Source organism: Cryptomeria japonica, chromosome 6 (assembly GCF_030272615.1).
Source record: "Cryptomeria japonica chromosome 6, Sugi_1.0, whole genome shotgun sequence".
NCBI lineage: Eukaryota > Viridiplantae > Streptophyta > Pinopsida > Cupressales > Cupressaceae > Cryptomeria > Cryptomeria japonica.
In genome coordinates, this window is record NC_081410.1 from 646,929,286 (window position 1) to 646,946,267 (window position 16,982).

Sequence of the window (16,982 nt, forward strand, 5' to 3'; positions counted from 1 at the left end):
TCTAGACAATAACAGTCTCTATGATAGAGATTAGTCATACCTACAACTCTTGGAACAGACCAAAAACAAACAGTTTGATTGAAAAAAATAGCTTGAAACAACAGCCTATCACAAGTGTTGACCAACATTTCAATCACGCGTGCACTTAGGGCATCCCACTGTACAACCTTTCATAATTCCTAATCTCTTCAATCACTGAATACCCTTGCGCATCTCACCCATTCACCAAAATCAGCCAACTATCTCTTGTTAAAATCAACCTTTCAGTCACTAAAGAATCTAGGCATCACTCAACAATCTATCATAGGTCCTTGTGCCTCTCACAAACATGGATTTAGCTTCAATCACTGAAGCTTAAGCATCACACCTGCTGAAGCCCTGTGACAACTCCCTCTTACAAGTAAACATTCCTTTCCATCCATGCAAACCTTGGAAGTTTTCAGATTTATGAAATGACCTGGAATTGATCTGTACAATTCTATGCTTGCCAGTATATGATATATTTAATTCCAAACCATTGCTTCAACCAGAAAAAGAATCAGGGAGAATATACTTTCATTCTTTCAGTTTAATACAAGGTTTTGTGATTCTAATAGCCAGTGATGAATTCAATACAAACGTCTGCGATTACAATAGCCAGAGACAAATCTTACATATTGTCTTTGATACCTCGGCACAGTTTGGTTGACAATCATTCCGTCCAACACTAAGCCTCTGTTATTCGATTATATGGCCGCTCTTAATGGTTGCTTTGTTGCTGTCAGAGACACGCAACAAAGCATGGAGTCACAATACGGCCCAGAGGAAATCGCACTTAATTTTCTAGCTTTCCCATAGCTTCCAATATCACCTTGCCTTCTCTTGCAGTATGTTCCCTGTGATGACTCTCCTTATTGTGTGATGATGGCTGCCCAGCGGTCCCTACGATTATGGCGCCCTTGCAGTGGCACTGGTGGGCAATCGTGATTCTTCCTGCGGCTCTCCAATCCTCTCAATCAACCTGAATCTTCTACTACCTGCTTCTGTGCCTAAGCTCAATATTGAACCTGTGATAGCTATGAAGTCTTATACCGGCAGAGATTGTTATATTGCACCTTTCAAATGTATCAATATGAAATTCAATTACCCTAAAAGCCAATAAATATAAACTTTGTTATATCAGGCTCTTCTAATCAATCCTGACAAATATTAATCCTTCGCCAATACTCACAAAGAAGTCAAATAACAAATTGGGCCCACCAATATTATGCATTATGAACAATATTCTTTATTGGAATCAGCTACCTTGACAATATTTGCAAATAATAACCAAAGCCACGAGTTCAATAACAATTGCAAATATTAGTCTCCACAAATATAAAAACTGATTACTTCCGTAAAGCAAAGCCATAGAAATATTCATTCATTCATCAAAACATTAGAGATATCAATCACTAATATTGACAGTCTCAAAGACTTCTACTGAAACATAATATTCAGAATATGCCAACCTTATTCCTAAATAATATATGTCAGTGCCTTTATTTCTGAAACAAAATCTAAACCTTACAAATTTGTCTCCAATAGAGACTTCGCAAATTTGGCACAGATGTAGACTCTGTCAAGAATCCACTCCTTTGGAAGAACTAGGTTTTCGTCCAGCCCTTTTGTAAAACTCCTAAAGGTTTTCATCCCCAAAAATCATAAACATTTATCAAATCCAAAAGCATACCTTTACTGCAACCCCAGGACCTCATTATAAAGCCCTCTAGGAAACATCTAGAAGATTAGGCCGATAGGAGAACTCTTTTTAATAAAGTTACCTTATAGTAAAATTTTATTATTTTATTGTTATTTAATTAAATTAATTAATATTAAGTCATTGTTCAATTATTTTATTTATTTTTTGACAATTTAATAAAAATCAATTTAATTAATTGTCACCTTAAAAAATTGGGGACATTACAATTTACCTCTCTAATACTATATTAATTTTCAGACTATGGAAGGCATTTTCTAAACTCGGAAAATTTAGTACTAAAATAGGTATCTTGAAACACATAAACTTCGATGAAAACAATAATCCCCAAGTATGCTAATCTCCAAACACATACTGCTGTAAATGTAAACAGTAAATACACAATATTGAAATCTCAAACCTGCAACTGTCTTCTCATTAAACCTAAAGAAATACACTGCACTAGAAAAAAAAATTAGAAAAGAGACTTTAAAATAGACAAGTGCACTATAAATCTAACTCAGAGAAAGTAGAAAAGGTGTCATGTAAAGCTACAAGTTAAGCTTACAACTCGCTGGGGTGACACTCAATTTGACTAAACAATCAACTAGTTGGACTAATCAATCAAACTAATATAACAACAAATAACACATAATCAACCAGTTGGGGTCAATGAGTTTGACTCGAAAACTACACAGTTCAATCCTGATAGCAATATCATAATTTGACTTTTTGTGGAAAATATCTCCTACTTATCAATCAATGAGCTAAAGAGGCTCTATAATGAACGGTTCATAAGGTACAACACTTGCTGAAGATTTTGCAAATGGGGTTGCAAGTTAAGTGGGTTTAACCTTGGAGGAAACTCTATGGTTAAGCACTGAGTTGGAGTAGTACTGGGATGGATGACCTCCCAGGAAGGCTGCAATGTCCCCTACTTAAAAGTTGTCATGTTATCAACAATTGTCATACATCATTGAATGCATTACCAAATGTTATTATGCTTATTACTACTATTCCTTCATATTATAAATCATAACCCTCTATATTAAGGTCTAACCTGGTTACTACCTAACCCTAATGGAGAAAGGGGTAATTATGGAGCTAGGGCGCTGAGAAACCAAACTTCAAACAGGCTCCCTATCTTGGGATCACCTGATTGGTGTGGAATTAGACCGCCTTTCCCTTTGCACAAATCATTCCCATCCTTCATAGGCATTAGCAGAAGTATCCGAGATCAGATCACTAATATATGAGTTTTTCTGATATTTGATTACATAAGAAATCACATAAATTATGATATTCTAACTGCAGACAAATGCTAATTGATAACCAGGTTCTTTTAGGAAAAGTGCTTTATTTCAGTCATATAGCTTATCTTATTCTGAAGTTTATTTATTTATTAATCCAAAAAGGAAACAAATGAACAACATTGCAGACATCAGAGAATATTTAGCATACCAGGCTGTGCGCACTTATGCTCTTAATGAACGATCAATACATATTCTATCAGGATACCAATTCTATTCCCTAATCTCCTTCGATGATGCCCCTTAGAGTTCTAATTTGCAGCATATGTATATCCCTTCACTTGCGATGGAAAGGGTGTGTCTTCTAGAGTCGCATCACCTCTGAGGGCGGCGCTCCATGAGAATAGTCTTCCTCACTTTGACTGCTGACGTGCCTCTTCATTAATCCCAATATTTAGGAATAATCTTGCCTTAGTAAACACCACCTTCCACATGATCAAACATAGAGATCAACGTGTATGTGTATAAGGGAAATGATGTAGATTTATAAGGGAGTTTGCAGTTGTCTTTAGAAAATGGTGAAGTCTTATTTCATAAGACGTTTCTCTGATTTATATTGTCTTCTTTGTGGCGAGGTCATGACAAAGGCCCAATGCTTCACCTCTGTGAGGATCACCTAGATGCAATGAATGCTAAGTGGACCATTCATTCTCATGAGAGATGAGTTCTTGTGAACCATTGCTCATGAAACATGGGTCAATGAGTTTGACTTGAAAACTACATAGTTGAATCCCGATAGCAATATCATAATTTGACTTGCTATGGAAAATATCTCCTACTTATCAATTGATGAGCTAAAGGGGCTCTATAACGACGGTTCATAAGGCACAACACTTGCTGAAGGTTTTGCAAATGGGGTTGCCAACTAAGTGGGTTTAACCTTGGAGGAAACTTGGTGGTTAAGCACGCTTGAGTTGTAGTATTGGGATGGGTGGCCTCCCAGGAAGGCCCAATGCTTCACCTCTATGAGCATCACCTAGATGCAATGAGTGCTGAGTGGACCATTCATTCTCATGAGAGATGGGTTCTTTTGAACCACTACTCATGAAACATGGGTCAATGAGTTTGACTCGAAAACTACACAGTTGAATTCTGATAGCAATATCATAATTTGACTTGCTGTGTAAAATATCTCCTACTTATCAATTGATGAACTAAAGGGGCTCTACAATGAACAGTTCATAAGGCACAACAATTGCTGAAGGTTTTGCAAATGGAGTTGCAAGCTAAGTAGGTTTAACCTTGGAGGAAACTATGTGGTTAAGCGTGCTTGAGTTGGAGTAGTACTAGGATGGGTGACCTCCGGGGAAAGCCCAATGCTTCACCTCTGTGAGCATCACCTAGATGCAATGAGTGCTAAGTGCACCATTCATTCTCATGAGAGATAGGTTCTTGTGAACCACTCCTCAGGAAACATGGGTCAATGAGTTTGACTCGAAAACTACACAGTTGAATCCTGATAGCAATATCATAACTGAAACTAAGTTACATCCAAAAATCACTCAAGTCTCATGTACTTAACTGGGCCTTAATCTCAAATAAGAACGCCTACATAGCTGGGCCTTATTCTCAAAAAGAGCCACTCGCATAGCTGGGGCTTTTTCTCCTATATAACAAACATTCTCTTCATGCTGGTCTCTCAGCTGCACACAGGTCCGGATCCACTGCTGTGCGAACACTGACAGAGCAACTCAAGATGAAAATTCTACAGAATGATCATTATAGGCAAGCTAGTGAAAAAGATTAAGTGTATTTCCATCAACAATGTTTCATAACAAATTCTGAAAAATCACAGATAATTATCCAGAGCACATTAAAATTTATTTATCTTTGGGCATCTCAATATCCAAAAAGCAACTCAAGATGAAAATTCTACAGAATGATCATAATAGGCAAGCTAGTGAAAAAGATTAAGTGTATTTCCATCAATAATGTTTCGTAACAAATTCTGAAAAATCACAGATAATTATCCAGAGCACATTAAAATTTATTTATCTTTGGGCATCTCAATATCCAAAAAGCAACTCAAGATGAAAATTCTACAGAATGATCATAATAGGCAAGCTAGTGAAAAAGATTAAGTGTATTTCCATCAACAATGTTTCATAACAAATTCTGAAAAATCACAGATAATTATCCAGAGCACATTAAAATTTATTTATCTTTGGGCATCTCAATATCCAAAAAGCTTTGTGATGGGTTCTACACTGACATTGTCAACCTGACGACCATAATGACAACTAACAGGGAACTGATTGCCCTTGGAGCCCTTAAAAATTACATTTGAGAGGGGCAACCTAGTATGAGAGACCTAAAACAGATCAGCCACATCCTCTCATACTCATAAGAAAAAAGTACCATAAAAATCAAGTGCCCTTCTTTCTAACATCCTACATAGATGGACTTAAGAAAAAAAATTTAAGAGAGTAGAGACATATTAAGTTAATAGTGAACAATGAATTTATTTTTTCTTGGCAAAAACTCAAAACGACAAAAAAGAAATGTTTTAACTTGATTGGGGATCAACCAAAAGTTGCAACGATTTGTTCATCATAAATACTTTCTGTTTTGAAGAGCGATGAAGAAAAAAATCAATTGGCTTTAGAATATGAGAAATCTTTTTTGTAATATCTGACTGTTACAAAGCCACTGTTATGAAGACACTCTAATACTTTCAATTTGCCTGTATCTGAACTATCATAAAAAATCATTAATTACACAGTAATCTTAAGCCAAACAAGGTAGGAAACCACCATCAATCAGGAAATGTGAAGTATGCAACCACATTAAAAATAAGAGAATTTTAACCTTCTGAACGAGCATTGGATCGCTGAGTTTTTGTGAAAATTGACTTCTCAAATGCTAACTTGCTAGCAAGGGTGTCCCAATCATCAGTATAATACTTCACTGCTACTCGTTTGCCTTCTGAATCCAGTAGCAAAATGTTCTTAACAACTGGGCAGGACTCCTGGATCACAGAAATAGCTTGTAAAGGTAAATTGATCTTGAATGTAAATTATTCCCTTGCTAAATCATCTGAAATTACCTAATATTTGATGATTTAAAATAGTAACATACAAGGACAAAGAATGAATCAGAAGCCTCAACATCTCCTCTAGACTCTTAGAGGAATTAGAAATATGTCAAAGACTTTTATTTTCCCAAATTAGTGAAGGTTTAATATTTTTGCAAATGAGTAAAGGTGTATTTTTCTCATTCCATCAATAAAGAGTTACAAATATTGCAGGCATCAATGAAAAACTACAGCAAGAAGAGATTGCAGTTTGAAGATTTCCACTGTTTAAGTGTTTGAACAAAATCTAACTAAATACTCAGAGAGTTGAAATTATAAACAACATATCCATGCCATCTTGGTAATCTAATCAAACAAGCACAGTGCAAGTAAACAATGATGATTTCTTACAACAGTTATTTAGAGCAAAAAAATTTGACAAAAGGTAAATAAGTATAGAAAATTTGTTGCATGCACTTTTTCTGGGGAAATAAGCACAACTTTGTTAGAATTTGTTATATACAGTAATATATACCAATTAGCCTTAATTTCAATATTCAAAATGCTCAATTATACGAAAAGATGCATAGTAGAGCTAGGCATTTTCGACTTCAATAAAAGTAAAATCCAGACATGAAAAATAAAGTATTAAAAGAATGACACACCAGACAAATAGCAAGCATTTGAATGTGACATGTTCCTTTTCTCCAGCTGACCCTAACACCACAATGTGGTTGATAAAAAATGTTTTTCAACATAATATAAATATCTATATTATAAAATAAAATTAAAAAGAGGAGGCAATTCCAAATCTTGGCATTAAGATTGGGCTCATGCGCCCTTCATGGAAGTATATTTATATGAGTTTTCTTTTTATTGTTCAGGATACATACAGAATTTTCATAATGGCAATTTTCGGCTTGATTTCAAAGCACAGTACCTGCAAGGAAATCCCTAGTGATGCCCTCAAGGTTAAGATGAAAACCCTAACTTTTTCCATCGCATTTCTACTCAGACTTACAACTACTAATCAAATCAAATTTTTAAGTCTGCGAGGCAAGGAATTAAACATCATTGTTAAACCTACCCCAAGCTAGATACAGATTGAGTTAGCACTCCAGGCTGCAGGCCATATAATTGCCACTCAAGACATGACATTCCCAGAGAGAGAGTTGACAGTGCAACAGTGGTTATTAGCTGCTACAACTGAAAGAGATCTAGAGACTCAACACCAAGGAGCTTCAACTAGCAACCAGCTCAGTAGTGATTAAGGAGGCACATTAATCCCTCATCATTGGTGAAACTACCTCAACATTCTAGAAGCTCTCTTGGATAAGTCAGGTTCATTGAATCTGGTCACATCAACTTGGAGACATTCAATTGGCCAAAGAAGGGGATAAGACGCCACCTCAGCATGTTGGATGCCAAGTGGATATGGTAACTCATCACGAAGAATATTCCATTTTGATTGATTGTGATGGAGTATATTCCCAAATTGCATCATCTGGACCAAGGTTCTAACTCTAATTAATTCTTCTAGAATTATCCTTCCTTGATCATTTTCTTCTTTCCACGTACTTGCTTGGGAATTCACATTATCGAAATGAATTGGGCTCCCTTGTTGACGATCCTGCCATTCTTGAAGTCTTTCATGCTTGAACTTTCTGACCTTTGATTTTGGATTTTTGGAGGAATTTCTCCCTTCTGCATTTGTACTTGAACTTTGATCTTTGAGATCTTGAACCTTGAATGCCTCGAACTGGATTGATGAATCTTTGATGCCCCTTTTCGCCCTTTGACTTGCCAAATGTCATATTTTATCAAAGGCATTAAATTCCATGCCTCATGTCATTTCTCCACCTTGGGTGTATATGAGACAGGTGGAAGGATTATGAGTTTGGAAGCCAATTTTCATGATTAAGGACTCTCTTTCCAAGAGTGCACATGAGATGAGTAGGAGGATTTTCTCCTTGCCTTAGTTAAATTTCCATGTCCTAAGTACTTGAGCACATAGTAGGCTTGGAGGAGGATTTCTTTCATACTTAGCCAAATTTGTTCATTCCATGTCTACAGAATCCTTGAGCGCACTTGGAGAGGGAAGGAGGAATTCCTTCAATGCCTTAGCCAATTTCTTGAGTCTCCATATCTAACAAATGCTTGGGTGCACATCAAGCCTGGGGAGGATTTTCTAAACACTTAGCCACTTTTGCCATTTCCAAGACTTGGGCAAGTTTTAGGCATGGTGAAGGATTTTTTCTCGTGGAAAATTCCTTGGAGGAGAATTTGCACTCCTAGGTGCACTTTTGCTTGGAGGAAGGATTTTTGTTCTCGTAGAATTTTTTTGTTCACGGAAAGTTCCTCCTCGGAGTGGATTTTCCACTCTTGGGCGCACTTTAGCTAGGGAGAAGGATTTTTGACCTCACGGAAAATTCCTCCTCGGATGAGAATTTGCACTCCTAGCCTCACTTTTGGCTTGGTGGAAGGATTTTTGTCCTTGAGGAAAATTCCTCCTCAAAGTGGATTTTCTACTCTTGGGTGCACTTTTCCTAGGGAGAAGGATTTTTGTCCTCGCAAAAAAATTCCTCTTCGGAGTGGATTTTCCACTCTTGGGCGCACTTTTGCTGGGGAGAAGGATTTTTTTCCTCACGGAAAATTCCTCCTCGGAGTGGATTTTCCACTCTTGGGCGCCCTTTTGCTTGGGAGAAGGATTTTTTTTATTTCGCCAAATTCCTCCTTCGAGGAAAATTAGCACCGCTAGCTACTCTTTTGGCCTGGAGGAGGATTTTTCCTTCTGCACTTATTCCTTTGACGTTCTACACTTCACCTTTAGTCTACTGGATACTTGCTCCACTTACAGTCAATGGTCACATGTTGCTAAAAATAGAAAGTTTTGTCCAAACGCAAAATTAGACCAATCGGGGCCATAGTGACACTAAAAATAAACTTTCTAAAAATGGAAATTGCTAAAAATACTGCTGAAAATTGAAAGTTCTTGGAAAGCGCTCTATTTCACTAGTGGCTTCCTTGAAGAATTCTCTTTCTATACTTAGCCTCAAATTTCACTATGCTCAAGGTTACAGACTTCTTTAAGTTGAAGGATAAAAACCCTAAAATAGACAATACATGCTTCCAGACAGCCAAAATTTTAGCTGATTCTCTTTCATTTCCTCATATCAATTCTCAAGGTTATCTTGACACTTAGCCAAATATCTATCATTCCATTCCTCTAACTATGCATTCATTGATCAATTATTGCAATCTCTTCCTTGGACGATGATATCACCCACTCAACGATGTCCTCTCAACATCCAAAGTCTTGCTCCTCTTATGTACCTAAAGAAAGACAAGGAAACATTGTGAAGTACAAGTATCAATCAAGTTCATAGTTAGCAAAATGCAAAGTTTGAAGGATAAAGCAATAAGCACAATGCATTTCTCAATACATTAAAACCCTTATTCTGGAATTGATGACAATATTAAGACTGTATCTTGTCTAGGCTATATATTCCTTAAGAATCCATTCCCTACTTGGTCACTTCATTACTTCCAAAGGCCAGAATCCAAACCACCAAGACCTTATAACTCATTCCTTAGGGTCGGGAGACGACACAAATTGCAAAAGACTTGGTTTATTCAGCAAAAAGAGGTCCCCATTTGCAATGGGGTGGTGTGTGAAAATGTCACAAACAAACCTTGAGAAACATTTCAATAAGTTAGCTAAGTCGAGACAGCATGGCAAAATGGATGATTATGTAGAACTCCAACAAGTATCAATTATGGTTCTAGATGTGACAAAGAGGATGCTCGTTGTCTTATTTGTGAAGGGACTATCAAATCCACTCAAGGGTTTGATCAAGGCCCTTAACCCAATATCTCTACAAAAAACCATCAAGAGAGCATTGAATTTGGAGGATTTAGTGACTAAGAGCAAGTTCTACTCTGAGAGTGTCCCATCAGGTCAACACGAGAAGCCTTTTCATAAGGCTTTCCCTCAACCTAGGACATTACCTCCTATGTCAAGGAAGATGGAAAAGACCAAAATTGAACTTCAAAGTAAAAAATTATGATTTTCTTGTAGAGAACCTTCTAACCCAAAACACAAATGTTTGAGAAAGGGACAGATGCACTACATAGAGGTGATTTTCCAATGGGGATTCAAAGGTGATTCAAGGGTAGACAAGCCCAAACCCAAGGTTGTAGCTGAAGTAGAACATTTGGGCAAAGGAGGAGAAGAGTCATTGGGAGGCACATTGGCTACACTTTTAGGAGCACCCAAGCATCATCTGTTTCAAGTCAAAGGAGCATATAGGGGCATAGCGTGATAGTCTTAATTAATAGGGAGATAACACACAATTTCATTGATGAGGGCCTGGTGAACAGGATGGGATTAAGGACATATAATTTGAGGGTATCCAATGTTATAATGGCCAATGAGTTTACTTTTACATGCAACAAAAGAATTCAACATATTGAAATGACCATGGGGAGGCATAGAGTGCGGGATGATTTCTATGTGGTCGGCATTGGTGAAACAAATGTGGTTTTGGGCGTGCAACGGTTGCATTCACTTGGTGAGTTTACCCAAAACTATCAAATTTATCAAACTATGGAGTTGAGATTCAAATCCCAAGGGGAAGGAAGTGGTTCTTAGAGGCCTATCCAATGAGACTCCCAAGGTTGTGTCAGCAAAAAGGTTGAGAGGGCTTTTCACTGGGACCAAGTGGATTGGGTAACACAAAGTTTGATTACAAACACAAGTTCATCCAAGGATGGGAGATCTTACCATGTGACATCCAATCCATCATGGATAGGCATAGCAAGGTGTTCAGTGATATCCCTTCAAGGTTGCCACCAAATAGAGGCTTTCAACATGGGATTGAGTTGGAAAAAGAAGCAAAACCAGCCATTACTACACCTTATTGTCATCGCATGAGGAGGAGATTGAGAAAGCAATTAAGGAGTTGTTGAATATGGGCCACTAACAATCGATCTCTAGCCCATTTGCCTTCTTCTATAGTATTGATCAAAGAGAATGATGGTACTATGAGGATGTGCATCAACTATAGAGGCCTCAACAAGAAGACAAACTTTCAAGGTCGAAGACATAATTTTTCTGAGGTTACAGCCCTATAGGCAGTCTTCTCTCAAGGGGAGTGATGCAGAAAATATTAAACTACAATTTTATGGACCTTACAAAATCATATGGAGGATAGGTGAGGTTGCATATGAATTGGAAGTGCCAAAAACAGCAGCATTCACAAAGTTTTTCATGTGTCAAGCCTTGAGAGGGCTCTTGAACAGCAGGTTACAACTTCTTTAAAGCTGCAACCACTGGATGATGAAGGAAAATTAATCTCGGTGCCCAATGCTATCATCATCATGAAAGTGAGAAGGCTAAGAAACAAGGTCATTCCCGAATACTTGGTGAAATGGAAGAATCTTCCACTCAATAATGCCACATGGGACGGAGTGGAGATTTTTTACCACTCAAATCTGAAATTGCTTGAGGGCAAGCAATTAGGGGAGGGGAGGACTATCATGTTTCTTTTCTCCAGCTAACCCTAGCATCACAGCAAGGTAAATATATATGGCCCATGCACCCTTCATGGAAGTGTATTTATGATTTTTCTTTTTTTGTTCTGGATACATACAGAATTTTCATATTGGCAATTTCCACTTGGCACAATACCTATAAGGACAAAATCCTTGGAAGTACCCTCAAAATTAGGATGATAAACCTAACTTTTTCTTTGGCATTTCTGATCAGATCTGCAGCATACTAATCAGATCAAATCTTGAATTCTGCAAGATGTTAAAGCTACCCCAAGCTAGGTGAGGGTCAGACTAGCGCTCCAGGCCACAGGCCATATAACTACCACTCAAGAGGCGCCATTCCGGAAGAGAAAGTTGACAGCGCAAAGGTGGTTACTATCCACTGCTAGCTAAGAGAGAGATGCAGAAATTTCACAGCAGGGAGATCCAACTGGCAACCAGGTCAGCGGTAATTAAGGAGGCACATTCATCCCTAATCATTGGCAGACAAACCTCACCATTCTACCAGCAACCTCAAATCGGAAGCATTCAGCAACAACACCTCTACAACTATATCTATCGATATCCGCCTGATACCCAGCAGGCCTGCTGCTCATGCACTCAAATTGCCACCCCAGCTGAGCAACATAGGAACAGCATACAATAACTATATGCAAACAGCAGGTGGTCCAACCAAATAAGGAAGACATCAGACTTGTATCAGGTGTGAGGAACCTACATCAGACTTGTATCAGGTGTGAGGAAGACATCAGACTTGATGTTTTGTAGCTAGGTCGGATCCCTTCTAGGGCCGACCTAGCACTTGTGTGTGACTAATTGACCTATCGGCCTTAGTCACAATATTGTGCAATAAATTAAATGTAACTTGTAATTAGGGGCGACCCTATAATGGGCGCCAATTTGAGAGCATTATATTATTAATATAATTAATTGTTTTCTTTGAAAGCCGACCTATTGTGAATAGGTGTCTTCGTCCTATATAAAGGAGATGCATTTGTAACATACAATACATAATCAGTGAATTCAATCTATTACCAGCAGAGCAGTAATACTCAACGAACTTCATCAGCAAATCAGTTCTTGATCAGCGAATTGTATTCTTGATCAGCGAACTATCTTCTGATCAGCGAAGTGTCTCCTAGGGCAGTGAATTATCTTGTGATCAGCAAATTCATTCCTGTAGCAGTGAATCAATACCTTGTGTTGCATCCAGCACAGCGAACCTATTTCTTAGCTAGGTGAATCATCTTCTTCAAGCATATTGCAGGCAAGTGTCACTGCTGTGTATGTCAGGTTTATTGCCCTAGTTCAGATGAATGTGATGCTTCAAGAGTTGAAGCAAATTTGTAAAGACACATGCTAATTTTGTCTAATAAGATCTGAGATTAATTGCTGGGTTTTTCACCTCCAGAGGGAGGTTTTCCCAGGGTATTCTTTGTGTTCTTTGTGTTGATTTTCTGTTATTGCTATCTGTCTGATCTAAAATTAACATCTACCAGCAACCTCAAATCGGAAGCATTCAGCAACAACACCTCTACAACTATATCTATCGATATCCGCCTGATACCCACCAGGCCTGCTGCTCATGCACTCAAATTGCCACCCCAGCTGAGCAACATAGGAACAGCATACAATAACTGTATGCAAACAGCAGGTGGTCCAACCAAATAAGGAAGACATCAGACTTGTATCAGGTGTGAGGAACCTACTTAGCCAATTGATTTCTACCATTACAATTGAATATTTTCTTGAATCTCAAGCTGGAGAAATATTGTATGAAAGGCATCCGGCTGATGTGTAGTCCTGATTTTATCAAATCTGAATATTTTTTGCTTTGCAATATAATATTCCATCTCTGTTTGTTTACCAGCCCTTCAAGGCTTCAGCGGTTCGTTGATTTCAGTTACCCTCTGTGAGTGTTTGAATGTAAACAAGTAAAATATCAGATTATATATATACAGGAACATCACAGAATGTCCAACCAAAAACTTGAATTGTTTTTTTGTGTTTTTTGTTTTTTTTTCACTTCATATTTGTATTATGAATGTCGTTGTCACTACTAAACAAAAAATGCATTGGAAGAATAAAAAAAAAATACATATAGCTTCTAGCTGATTATTGAATCAGATCAAAAGAAGAAAAAACATCTTAAAATACTTTTATATTGTGAGCCAACAAAACCTGCGATCTGTTACAAAATCAACAGGAAAAATACGGTGAAAGATATAATTCAGCCTTTGGGACTTATTCTTTGGCAGCCTCAAATGATAAAGTTGGTGAGCAAAATACATCTACCCTATGGGTTTTATTAAATTTAAGGTCCACACCAACAATGATACATCTTCACCACTGCACGTTCTAACAATCAAGGGTATATCTATTAATTCTTATGACCCAGAATTTCAATTCATTAAAAAGCAAAAAAGATGAACATAGCGCAAAAAAACTTGTCAAAATATTAGAAATAGACATTATGCAAAACTAGCGCAGCCGAAATGTTAGATGAAGAAAAAACCATCGGCTGTCCAAAAAATATGAACAACTGACGGTTAAAAAAAACCTATTTCAGTTTACCAATAAATAGCTAAATTATTAGACCTGTCATGACAATGACCCAGGATCAGAATCCTTAAAAACGTGTTCGTATGTAAAATTTAGTCATACAACAATTCCGGGGTATATAATCTTAATCGGTGTATTATGACTATGCGCTCAAAGAACCATGCGCCGGGCCAGCAGCGGCACGCTTCGCCATCCTGACTCTTCTGAACCACTTTAGAGAAACTCTAAGAGAATGTCAGATCTCTGATAGTAAACAGAGAATTAACTTCTGCTAAATTTGTCCCCAAGAAAATGGCATTTGCTACGAGTAACGAGATCTGTAAGCCTATTAAGATCTGGAGCCCTAGTTGGGGTTTTATCAAACTTTCCAATCCAATCTCGGCCATAACGTGGTTAACGATACTTATGATGCCAATGAACTAGGTTCTATAAAATATCTGGCACCAAAACATAAGATCAATTGTCCAAAAATAAGCAATTATGACGGAAAATAACAGATCTGAAGCATCTTACCTCCATACTGATTATTGATGAACTTTCTAATGCTCTTCTTTCGCACAATGCAGTGAACTTCGCTGCAAAGGTTTAATTCCACCGCCGCTTCCAATGACAGCTGCGGATTTCAAGCCTACCAGCACCAAGCTCAATACAGTCGATTCAGCCCGACGATTAATGAGAACGGCATTCAGAAGTAAAATTTGAATGTAAAAAATGTCATCTAACAGCTATTTCCTTGAACAAACAGCAGCATGGAAATAGAACCTTTAATGTTGTAATAAACCTGGAATTTGATAGCTTGTTGCCTCTTTTTTTAATTTTAGGTTCGTATTTTATAATTTAAAAATTAATGAGGGTTGTATAATTTAATTTTTTATTTTTTATATAATTATTAAATATTGATATTTATTATTGTAATACCCTAAAAATGGTCATCTAAATCATGGGCCCCTAATCTCGACAACGTCACCAAGGTCCTAACCAAAAACAATTAAATCAATCTTGAGCATACAATTAATTCTTTAATCATCAAATGTCACATGGCAAAATTAATCACTCAATATTAATTAAATATTTATTTAATTAATTGATCATTCCAAATAAATCATTTTTAAACAATTGTCTTATTTATTTTATTAAATATCCTAGCATATTTAATTAAATAAATCAATTTGTCATAAATCTTCAAAAAAGGAAACAAATCAAGAAAGGGGAATTGGAAATTATGAGCACAAATCTTCAAAAATGGAAATAAATCAAATAAAGGAATCAATTAACCAAGAAAGAATTAAAAATTGAGAAAAGAAATCAATTGGAAATAATTTTGAAAAACAAATTAAAAATTGATAAATAATCTCAGAGAAAGCAATTAAAAAAATTAAATATTAAAATTGAATGAAATAGAGAATAAATAAGTTTTTCTTGATTTTATCTTAATTTTAGTTCAATTTCCTTTAAAACTGAGAAAAGCATCCAATCACATCAATTCACCTGGATTGTGCTTCCTCTTAGAAAATCTTGACCTCTCATCATCATTTGATCTCAGTCTTTGGTTTCTTTCTGAATTTTCTATAAATTTAGGCCTTCATCTCTCATTTAAAGATCCTGGAGAATATATTGTTATTATGTTGTTTTTGCTCTAGGTTCATTACATACATATTTAAATCATGTATCTTAGTTATTGCTTAAATCTTGTTAGATTAATCTTGCATCCATCTAGCTTAACATCATGCTCATATAGATTAAAATCTTTCATCTTGGTGTTGTCTAGTCACTGGATTGCTTATACAAATCTAAGAGCAATCTTATACTCGCATCTTTTAGAAGGCAATGGGTCGATTTGTTATGGTTTTATTATTCATGTTTATATCTGTCTAACCATGCATGTAATGACTTAATTGAAGTGTTGTTTATTTCAGATACAGATAAAGGTCCACTTTTCACACACACATTTCTAGCGCCCACCGTGGGGCAGAAAACTACTTTTCGGCCTCAAAATCATTCCTTTTATCCTGCAGGTTTCGTCCGTACAATCTCTGCGAAATATCATACGAGTAGTTTCACTGCATCGTACGACATTATATTGAAGCCTGTAGTTTATCCTACAACATAATATTATACCCTATAATTTGTCGTACGAATCAGAATATGGACTCGTAGGACACATTGTTTCTGGTTATTCGATTTTATCCTCTATCGTCCTGTTCTAATTTCTGACTCGTACGATAAAAGTTTTTTGTCGTTCCATTTTATGAGAATTATCGTATGCTTCTGTTTTCTGTTAAATTAAAAGCAAGTTTCACTTTTCGGGGTTTTTCTTGAATTAAATTTTGATTACACTAATGCTGACCCTGAATTGTCTTCTATCTATCGGGTATTTTCACAACCTAACCGGTTTCTTGCAAGATGCTTGTCAAAGAATTTATCAATCAAACATACGCCTGTCAAAGAATAAAAACAATATGACTACTGATACGTTGTTTTTACAGGTTGCCTAAAGAGAGATCAATCAAACATCGTGTATTCTTTAATTTTTTTAAGGCACCTAACTTGCTATCTGGTTAATGAACAAATCTGTCTTTTATGTTTTTTAGAAAATTCTAAGAGGTAGGAGAGTATGCTCTTGTCTTTTTAAGACAATCAGGAATCTAGACCTTTGAGGCTTTTTCTTTGTTTGAGATTTGTACATCTTTAGTAGGCCTGCCCTCCCGAGGGGTTGAAAAACTCTTAAAGTCGTTACGACCGATGTGAGGGGAACGACCTAAGTAATCCAACCCACTATAAAATAAATGTGATTTGATGAAAATCAAGTCAACAGCAGTGCTCGGGA

The 16,982-nt window shown here is 36.7% G+C and overlaps 1 protein-coding gene across 1 annotated transcript in view; it reads right to left on the bottom strand.

Moving 5' to 3' along the window:
• LOC131060690 (coatomer subunit zeta-1) overlaps positions 1-14,956 on the bottom strand; it is a 29,062-nt gene extending 14,106 nt beyond the window's left edge. The window contains exons 1-2 of the mRNA XM_057994020.2: positions 14,669-14,956; positions 5,836-5,995 (exon numbers count right to left, since the gene is read on the bottom strand). Of these exons, the coding sequence (XP_057850003.1) occupies positions 5,836-5,995; positions 14,669-14,674 (166 nt within the window). The 5' untranslated portion in view covers positions 14,675-14,956. The remainder of the gene's footprint in view (positions 1-5,835; positions 5,996-14,668) is intronic.
• Positions 14,957-16,982: the final 2,026 nt, after the last annotated feature.